Source organism: Nicrophorus vespilloides, unplaced genomic scaffold, assembly GCF_001412225.1.
Source record: "Nicrophorus vespilloides isolate i.1.1-1 unplaced genomic scaffold, Nicve_v1.0, whole genome shotgun sequence".
NCBI classification, from domain to species: Eukaryota; Metazoa; Arthropoda; class Insecta; order Coleoptera; family Silphidae; genus Nicrophorus; species Nicrophorus vespilloides.
This window is the reverse complement of record NW_017097515.1, coordinates 4,909-14,657: the sequence shown is the minus strand read 5'-3', so window position 1 is coordinate 14,657 and position 9,749 is coordinate 4,909. Positions and strand designations below refer to the sequence as shown.

Here is a 9,749-nt window from a genome sequence, read left to right as displayed (position 1 = left end):
TTTTAACATTTGTCACATGGCGTTTGATTGAAGAGGAAACACAATAATTCAATTATACAAAAATTCAAGAAATTAACAAAACAAGAAACATCTAGTCATCTAGATTCAAGTAAGAATCATTCGGTTTTGTTTTCTTTTAAGATGGCGTCAATTTATAATGGCGTCACGTCAAATTTTGACATGACGTTTAGCATCTAGGTTTATTTGTTCAATTGACAATGGCGTCATGTGACAAATGTCAAAAGTTGACGTTTTTAACATTTGTCACATGACGTTTGATTGAAGAGGAAACACAATAATTCAATTATACGAAAATTCAAGAAATTAACAAAACAAGAATCATCTAGTCATCTAGATTCAAGTAAGAATCATACGGTTTTGTTTTTCTTTTAAGATGGCGTCAATTTATAATGGCGTCACGTCAAATTTTGACATGACGTTTAGACATCAACTTTTGACATTTGTCACATGACGTTTGATTTGAAGAGAATCATGTGACAAATGTCAAAAGTTGAGAACATTTGTCACATGACGTTTGATTGAAGAGGAAACACAATAATTCAATTATACGAAAATTCAAGAAATTAACAAAACAAGAAACATCTAGTCATCTAGATTTAAGTAAGAATCATTCGGTTTTCTTTTCTTTTAAGATGGCGTCAATTTATAATGGCGTCACGTCAAATTTTGACATGACGTTTATGACGTCAACTTTTGACATTTGTCACATGACGTTTGATTTGAAGAGAAAATTCAATTATACAAAAAAAATCAAGAAATTAACAAAACAAGAATCATCTAGTCCATTTTTTAAGAGAAATTTTGATACAATACAAACAATTGATTTGTAATTATCACTTGACGTTTGGCATTGTCTAAATTGAATATGGATTAAAATTGTTTTCAAAATTTGAAATCAATTTCCAAAAGAAAAGAAAAGTAGACGAAATTAGATTAATTAAGAAAAAAAACAAGAAACATCTGAGCATGTCAATTTTGACAGATAGCAAACGAAATACGAAAGTTTACTTGACATTTTGACGTTGTCATTTGTAAATACATGCAACATTGTCAATTTTGACACATGCCAAATAATTTATTTTTAATTATCAGTTGACATTTGACATTTAAAATCAATTTCCAAAAGAAAAGTAAAGTAGACAACATTAGAATAATAAAGAAAAAAAACAAGAAACATCTGAGCATGTCAATTTTGACAAATAGCAAATTAATGAATTATACTTGTCATTTTGACGTTGTCATTTGTAAAAACATGCAACATTGTCAATTTTGACACATGCCAAATAATTTATTTTTAATTATCAGTTGACATTTGACATTTCAAATCAATTTCCAAAAGAAAAGTAAAGTAGACAAAATAAGAATAATAAAGAAAAAAAAAACAAGAAACATCTGAGCATGTCATTTTTGACAAATAGCAAACGAATGAATTATACTTGTCATTTGTAAAAACATGCAATTTAGCATTCGTTGTCATCAAAAATAAACGAGCAATTTTTTTTCGAATATTTAGGACAAAATTGTCGTGCCCGAGGTATGGACAGTAAGAAGATTAAGTAACAGAAAACAAAAATCAAGCATGCTTTTGCTAGTTAAATAACAAAATTTAAAAAGGACGTTAGTCATATGTTTTTTTTCGTATGGATTGTTTAGCGTTTGATGTTGATGCCGTTAGTGTTTTTTTTTTTTCGTTTTTGCATTGGAACGTTGCCATAGTTACGAATTTAGCTCCGTTTCATCTCTGTCTCACCTCTTTTTTTTGTTTTCTTTTTGTTTCATCTAATTATATAATAAAGATCCCGAGGATCGAAGAGGTAAATCTTAGATTCGTTGCTGTTTTAACGTTTTTTTTTTGTTTTTTAAGTCTGTAGTAGATAGATTTAGAGTTTGTTTGACAATATGCGAGCGTACATTGAAAGCATGCCCTTCGTTCGTTCGTTTGTTTCTTTTTATTTCTAAACGTAAACGAATCGATGAATCACCGGATAAACGTCATTAATTTCAATTGTTTCACTGAAAGTGCGTCAATTGTTTAAACAAATCAACTGTTTATCGATGATTGCTCGATTCGTGTTCGAAAATGTGTGAAAGTTTTGATATTAATTTTGTTCTTTTTGTTTTTTTTTTCTCTTTCTTTTTTGTTAAAATTAATTTTAACCAGAAAACTCCGCCGAAGATGAGCTCCACGCCTTTACCGTCGCGCCAGGCTCTTCAGGTAATCTATTGATTGATCATTCGACAATCGACGAACGGAACAAATGACGACGACAACAATAAAACAAAATAGAAAAAACTCGAGGAAATTGTTTTGCACCGCTTAACCAATCGTCGTTTCTCCCTTCTTTTTTTATAAATATTAACTTTAAGTTCTTTGTTTTGTACTTGAAAACTTGAGAAAAAGTAGTTTGCAGCACACTAAAAAAAACTACCAATTAATAACGTTTTCTTTTGTTTTTTATTTTGCTGTTAATAAGAGTTTTACAAATTCGCTTGCTTCGATGTGATTTTGTTTAATCACATTCTATTTATATATGAAATGTATTGTTTTTGAAATATAGTTTATTTATTTTTGTTAGGTTTTTAACGACAGGTTCGAAAATATGGTTTTATTTCTGTGTTTAATAAAGATGCACGTCGCTCTTAACCTTTTATCTCTTAAACCCACAAAGAATCCCTCAAAAAAATACCAATTGTTTGTAAAGCAGTGTTTCCCAAAATTTCAATCAAATTAACCAACAAATAAAATTGTTTTATTTTTTGAAAATGCTTTATAAATTTCTCAAAAGCAGTGTCTCCAAAATTTAGCTTGACATTAGTAGAAAACAAAAACAAACAAAAAACGTATATATTTGTAGATTTTTTTTTGTTTTAAATACGCTTTTTATAATGATTATAAACAAATTCTGCTGTAGCGCCATCTCGTGGCAAGAATTTATAATTGTTTTTTATTATATATAATTTTTTTTTTGTTTACTAAAAGTCATTTTTCAATTTTTTTTTGACTTAATTCAATTAGAAATGAATAAGAAAAAAAATCGTCCTAACCTCGAAAAATTATATTTAAGGTTAGCAAACCCGGCGCGTCCACAATTTGTCTATAAACATTTCAATGATTAATTGCGCGATGCGATTTTATGCAACCAGTCGTTAAGGTTAAATAACCATGGCAACGAAATAATAATAAACTTCAAAAACATACATGTCAATATATATATAAACAAATTAAACAGAAGAACGATGCAAAGCGAATTCCTCGAGTTTCACACGTCTTCGTTTTGTAACAGCAAGAAAATTTAAAACAAATTTATTTTGATGCGATTCTTCAGGAGGTTCTCAAGGAGAAGCAGCAGCACATCGAGCAGCTGCTGAAGGAACGCGATTTGGAGAGGGCGGAAATCACGAGGGCCGCGAGTCAGGCGGACGACGCCGAACAGAAGCACGCCACGATCAAATCCGAATTCGAACAGGTAAACAAAAACATAAACAATTGCAACAACAAAATGTAAAAATTTCTTCTTACGTAATTTGTTGATTTCAGTACCGATCGCAGTGCGACAGCAAATTCAAGGAATGCTCGTTGCTCATCGATGAGCTGAAGAACGAGAGGAACAATGTTTTGGCTCAGCTGGACGATGAACGTAGGAAGAACGAAGATTTGCAGTTCAAATTCGAGGAGGCGGCGATCACCAATGGCGACATCGAGGTTAGTTTTTGGTTTCTATGGAAACGTAACATTCATTAGAATATTGGATGATGTCGAAGACAGATCGAAAAATTGAAATATCTTAAATTAATTTCCAATTTTGGTTTAAGTAATTATTAAATTCTTGTATATTAAAACGCAAAACATGAATGTTTTCAGCAAAAAATCAAGGCCCAGAATGTAAGTTCGTGAGTGTGCGCTTGTTTTCGTTGTTCGTTCGTTTTCCACGCCTCCTCCATACGTTTCCCTTAACGACCAATAACATTGTTTTTCTGGTGTTTTTTGTGCATGTGTAATTTCCCTGAAAAAAAAAATATTAACAAACTAACTCGATTAATTTCCTGCTAATTTCGTGTTGATTGAAAATAATTTGTATTGATAAAAAAAAAGTAATTGAATGGATTTATAATAATCAGTAACATTGGAATGAGATTTGTTAATATTTTTGATTGTTTTGTTGCAAAACCGTGTGTGTTAATCGCTTTCACCGATAGATGGCGAACGAGTCGAATCTGACGAAAATCTCGGATCTCGAGTTCCAATTGGAGGAATTCAAGATACGAACCGAGGGATTGTCCAGTTCTTTGGCGGAATTAACCGAAGAGCTGACGAAGAGGAACGAAGAGAACGCCTCGATGAGGGATCTGCTGGAGCACGCGAACGAAAAACGAACTTTGCTGGAAGGCGAAGAATCGAAATCAATCGGTGAGCTAATGTAAATTATTAACGTAATAATATTGGTTTAATTGGTTCTTTTTGATTGTTATAGAATTGGTGCAATCTTTGCAAATTAAACTTGAAGAATCCAATGAGTTACTGAAGAAGCAGCAAGGCGAATCGCTGAAGGAATTGGAAACTCTGAACACGAGATTGACGCGACAACTGTCCGAGCAGGAGGTCGCAACTTTCAAGTACAACAAGGATATGGAAGATGCTAAGATCAAGTATGAAACGGACGTTGGAGCTAGAGATGAAGAGATCAAGAGTTTGAAACAGGAATTGGGTGAGACTGGAGGGTCTTTGGAGAAAGTTGTTAAAGAGTTGGAGCTGTTCAAGTTCGAAACTCAAGCGAACGAGGCGAGTTTGAGGAAGGAGTTGGATCGTTGCCGCATGGAGATTAGTGGTAAAGTCTTGGAAATCGAAACGCTTTCCGAGGGGCTTAAAGCTAAAGATGAAGAAGTCGTTGGTGGTGAGGGTAAATTCAGGAAGCTGCAAGAGGAATTTGAGAAGATGAAAAAGGCTTCGAGAGATGTTGAAGATGAGTTGAGGGCTGAGATTCAGACGAGCAAAGAGACTTTGTTGTTGAAGGATTCGGAGCTGAAGCAGCTTTTGGAGAGCAAATTGGGTTTGGAGCAGAGCAAAGATGAGATCCAGAGCAACAATTTGAGAAGATTGAAGGAGACTGAGGATGAATTGAAGGTAGTTAAAGCGAATTTAGAGGGTAAATTAGGTGAATTGGAGAGAAGTATCGGTAGAGTTAAAGATTTGGAACTTGATGTTTCGGAGAAGGAGAAGGTTAAAGTTGATCTGGAGGCGAAACTGAAGGAATTTGAAGGTAGATTTAGTCAAGAAATGGAGGCGAGTAAATCGAAGATCGATGAATTGGAATTGTCGATCGGGGATTACCAGAGGAAACTGCAGCAGAGCGAGAGTAAAGTGGAGGAAATTGTTAAGTTGAAGTTGGGTTTGGAGGAGGAAATCAAGAAACTTTACGGATCCACCGGCGAGGATAGCGCAAGACTAGAAGCTTTGAACGCTCAGGTGCGTGAAAAAGAAGCTTCTCTTGAGAAAACCAGAGACGACTTCAACGTGAAACTGCAAGAAACTCAACACTGTTTGCAGCAGAAGGAAATCGAGTTGCAGAGCGTCGTGGAGAAATCAAGGAAGGAAATGGAAATCGTCGATGGGAAATTGAAGGAGTTGCAAGAGAAGTTGAGGATTGGTGAAGCTCAAGTTGGCGGAGTTAACGAGGAGAAGGTTAAGCTTCTGGCGGATTTGCAAGAAGTCGAGAAACGGTTGAAGGATAAGGATGAGCAATTCGAGAAGGTTTTGGGTGATCTGAAGACTTTGGAGAGTGAAAAGGAATCGATCGTGAGGAGCGGAAAAGGCGAAAGCGAGAAGTTATCAAGTGAAATTGGAAATTTGCAGAAGGCGATCGAAGAGAGTCAAGTGAAGATTAAACATTTCGAGGGAGAAAACGTGGATTTGGCGGTGAAATTGGTGCAAAGCACCGCAGAATTACAGGAGGCCAAAAAGGCGTTCGAAGAATCCACCGCGAATCTCACCGAATTGCTGAAAAAAGAACAAGAAGTTTCGGCGAAAAAAGACGTTCAACTTCTCGAGTTGACCGAGACGCAACGAAAGGAATTGGATAGTTTGAAGAGAGATTTCGAAACTGAATTGTTGGAGTCGCGAAATAATTTAGAGAAAACTTTGGGCGCGGATCAGAGTAAATTGGCGCGGATCAAAGAGCTCGAGTCACAGCTGGACCTCACCAAGAACGACGTCAACTCGAATTTGGTTACTATGGAAACGAAACAGCAGGAAATCGTCAAGTTGGCTTCGGATCTGCAGGAGGCGACGCGATTGGTCGACGGGTTGAAGCGGGAGAAAGACGAGTCACTGGTTGCCAAGCAGAAGGCGGAAACGGAAGTCGCGAACCGGATGCACGTTTTAACGGAAAGCGCGAAACAATCTACCGCCGATTTGGAAGTGCTGAAGTCGGAGAGGAACAGTTACGTGCAGATCCTGAGCGCTTTACGGTTAACGGAACGGCAGAGAAACGAGCTTTCCGCAACGCTGGGAGGCGGCGATCGCAACGATTTGCTGAAGATGGTCACGGTGGAGAAGGACGAGAGTTTGGAGTGGCAGAAGAGGTTGAAGGAGGTGACCGAAGCTCTGGAGAAGACGACCAGGCAGAACGCGCAAGCGCAGAACGACATAAGTAATCTGCAGAATCAATTGAGCAACGTAAGTTAATAAACAAAAAAAAAACGAAAAATTTGATAATTAAAATTGTTTTTTTGTAGCAGCAGCAGCAGGATCAGAATAGAAGGATCGAGTTGCCACAGCAAACCGACGCTTCAGTGAGTTTCTTTTTTTTTATCATACACTTAACGCCGCCTTAGATTTCAGCACATTAAAACCGCATGTCCGATTTGCTTTTCTTTTTCTCTTTTGTTTTCACTCTAGATTGTTACCAACAATAATACGGTGTCTAATAATTACAAGCAGCTGCTGCAGGAGAAACTCTTCGCCGAGAGTCAAGTCGAGTTTCTCAACTCGATCATCGTCGATATGCAGAAGAAAAATGAGGAGCAGAAGGCTAGACTCGAAATACTGGAGTTAGGCTATAGTCCGGCAGACGCGGATGAGCTTAAGATGTGAGTGCGAATCGAAATAGTCTTTAAGATGAGTTATTAAGACATTGTTGTTTTCAGTTTGGAAGTTAAGAAGATTCCGCCGCGCATGTACTGCGACATCTGCGAGGTATTCGATAGGCACGAGACGGACGATTGTCCACAGCAGGGCAACGACGAACTGCCCTCGTTCTCGAAGCCGCACAAACTGAGGGAGACGGGACCTTCAAGGCCCTTCTGCGAAATTTGCGAAGGTAATTATCGATTTTCTAATTGCTCAAAGTTGAAGACAAATATGAAAGTTAAATCTGTATGCTACAAATTGAGTGTCCCTGTCATAACTTTGACATTTCCTCAACTGTCAAAGCTACAAAATGAATTTATAGTCATAATTGCGACTTTCCTATAATCAACTCAATGTATAATTTGAGTATCAGCTGCAGCTGATAACTAAATCTAACAATCTACGCTACAAAACGTTCGTAAATTCACATTTATGACAGTTGTTCGTTATATAAGCTGTCAAAATTGTGACATTTGAAGATGTCAAAGTTGAATTTTTAATTATTCTTTTTTCTTTTCACAGTTTTTGGACATATGACCGAAGATTGCCAGGAGGATCAGACATTTTGACGAGACGCACTAGGAGAATTTAGCGAATATATTTTTGTTTAATTTTAATTGCGAGAGGTTGAAAATTGAACGAGAATCGAAATCTAGCGAAAAACAGAAGAAAAAAATGATGTTACGTTTTGTTTTCAATTGTTTTTTGTGTTTGCGTGTGTTTGTGTAACGCAACGCGAAACATCCATGCAAAGCATCATCGATGTTTCGACGTTTTGTTGTTGAATATATATATGTATGTATTTCCATTACCTTGTAAATTTGAACGAATTGTAAACTATGTGAAACATTTTATAATTTAAAAACTATACAAATAAATAAATAATTTAAATTATCAAATTTTCCGCATCATTTTTAACTTTCCTTCTGTTGTTTCAGGTTTGTTAAATTTAACTTGAATGTTAAATTGTGCATATTTGGTTGCCTAGCAACGAAAATAATATGACTTAAGGCAACGTTTCCATTGAGACTTTGTTTTAAGATTAAACTTCTAAGTATTTAAGCAATATATAAAAAAATAATACAAATTATAAATCTTAATCCAAACGATCCTTCTTCTCTTTAACTGCCTCACTGAATCTCTCCTGAAACAGAGATAATTCGGCCATCAGATCTCTGATCGCGTGCATCAGGGCTTCTTGAGGTGAGTAATCGGAGGTGGTTTGGATGCGGATAACGAATTTGTGTTCAAGTGGATGTGGTAATTTGTATCCAGCGAAGAGGACATTCGGATCCTTCAACAGTTGGCTAAAACAACAACAATAAGACATTCAAAATATGAACAAAGAAAGTGTATAACATCCTCACTTCCTGATCATGTTTCCCAACGTGTGATCTTCCTTGTTTATGGTGAATATAGCAGCGTTTGGGACTTTGGTATCTTGTTCGCATGTGATCCTAAAAAGAAGAAAAAAAGTTAAGAATTTCATTTGATTCGTTGAACTGAAAACTTACTTCTTTTCTCCATCGTACAGCAAGAACGATTCAAAGGTCGGTGGCGCATTCATAGTGAATGAATGTAAGCGAAAACACTGGGAGAACCTTCCTCAACAAAAACAATTGACCTAACCTCGAACGCTCTAAGCCAATCGCTTTTCTTATACCGACTTTTTCAACTGTCACGATCGTGGCGCCATCGAACGCCGAAATAAGTAAACACATTTTTTTGTTGATTAAATAATTAATTTCAAATAATCAATTAGTTGTTATCATAATTAACATACAATTAAAAACGATTTAATTAATGATTGATTTAATAACATAATAAAAACAATTTAACTTATGCAATTTTATAAGCAGTAATCTATTTTCAAAAAATTGCGTTTTACTGATTATGCAACTTGATGTGCACAGTAACCAAAGGAAACTAAACAACAAGTCATTTGTTTGTTCGTTTGTTCATTTCCTGTTGCGAGTCGTGTGTTGTTGTGTGCGAATCTCTTCGAATTGTGACTGAAAAGTGAGTATAAATTGATAATTTGAATACAATTACAATTCCAATTATAGAATAAAGTTCGATTTAAATGTAGATTTTTCGTAATTACATTTTGAAGCATATTTCCCGGGCATACGTCAGATCGTTGCGTGTTTCGAATTTTTGTTTATTATTTATGATGTGCAAAGCCACCTTTAATATCGTTAAAATTCAATTACGATTGTCTTGCGGTTGATAATTGAATTAACGATTTGCGTTAACGATTAAAATGAAAACTATTAATATTATCGTTTAACGAATATATTTTTTGTCATGATTACTATAACTTATTATATTCATATAGTTTTAAGTACATTCAATTCAGTTAATTTCAATAATTCTAATGCCAATTACATTTAATCTACATTTTTTTAATTTAATGAAATATTGATTGAATATCTAATAAGATTTTTTTACTTTTTCAGATGATGGAGATATGTTATTTGGTAAAGACAATTATGGAATTTCGTTTGGATAATAATCAATATTGGAAAAACGAGCGAGAAATATATTAATAATATTGTTATTTGCTGCGGATTTTGATATTTGGGTAAACAAATTTTCGTTA

At 35.2% G+C, this 9,749-nt stretch overlaps 2 protein-coding genes across 4 annotated transcripts in view; one reads left to right on the top strand and one right to left on the bottom strand.

Annotated features, from left to right (window-relative positions):
• The first annotated feature begins 3,642 nt into the window (after positions 1 to 3,642).
• Positions 3,643 to 9,749, top strand: part of LOC108560308 (CAP-Gly domain-containing linker protein 1) — a 7,327-nt gene continuing 1,220 nt past the window's right edge. Inside the window, exons 1-8 of one of the 3 annotated variants that reach the window (XM_017917793.1) lie at positions 3,661 to 3,724; positions 3,884 to 3,904; positions 4,219 to 4,429; positions 4,494 to 6,694; positions 6,754 to 6,810; positions 6,959 to 7,107; positions 7,165 to 7,337; positions 7,670 to 8,051. In XM_017917793.1, the coding sequence (XP_017773282.1) occupies positions 4,219 to 4,429; positions 4,494 to 6,694; positions 6,754 to 6,810; positions 6,959 to 7,107; positions 7,165 to 7,337; positions 7,670 to 7,716 (2,838 nt within the window). In that variant the 5' untranslated portion in view covers positions 3,661 to 3,724; positions 3,884 to 3,904 and the 3' untranslated portion in view covers positions 7,717 to 8,051. Of the gene's footprint in view, positions 3,725 to 3,883; positions 3,905 to 4,218; positions 4,430 to 4,493; positions 6,695 to 6,753; positions 6,811 to 6,916; positions 7,108 to 7,164; positions 7,338 to 7,669; positions 8,052 to 9,749 lie in introns of those variants that run through there. The other 2 variants (XM_017917792.1, XM_017917794.1) reach the window with 2 other exon arrangements.
• Positions 7,863 to 8,832, bottom strand: LOC108560310 (DNA-directed RNA polymerase II subunit RPB11). Its single transcript, XM_017917795.1, has 3 exons — positions 8,662 to 8,832; positions 8,515 to 8,604; positions 7,863 to 8,454 (listed from the first exon to the last, which is right to left on the bottom strand). The coding sequence occupies exons 1-3, from the start codon at positions 8,712 to 8,714 to the stop codon at positions 8,244 to 8,246; spliced, it is 354 nt and encodes a 117-aa protein (XP_017773284.1). The 5' UTR covers positions 8,715 to 8,832; the 3' UTR covers positions 7,863 to 8,243.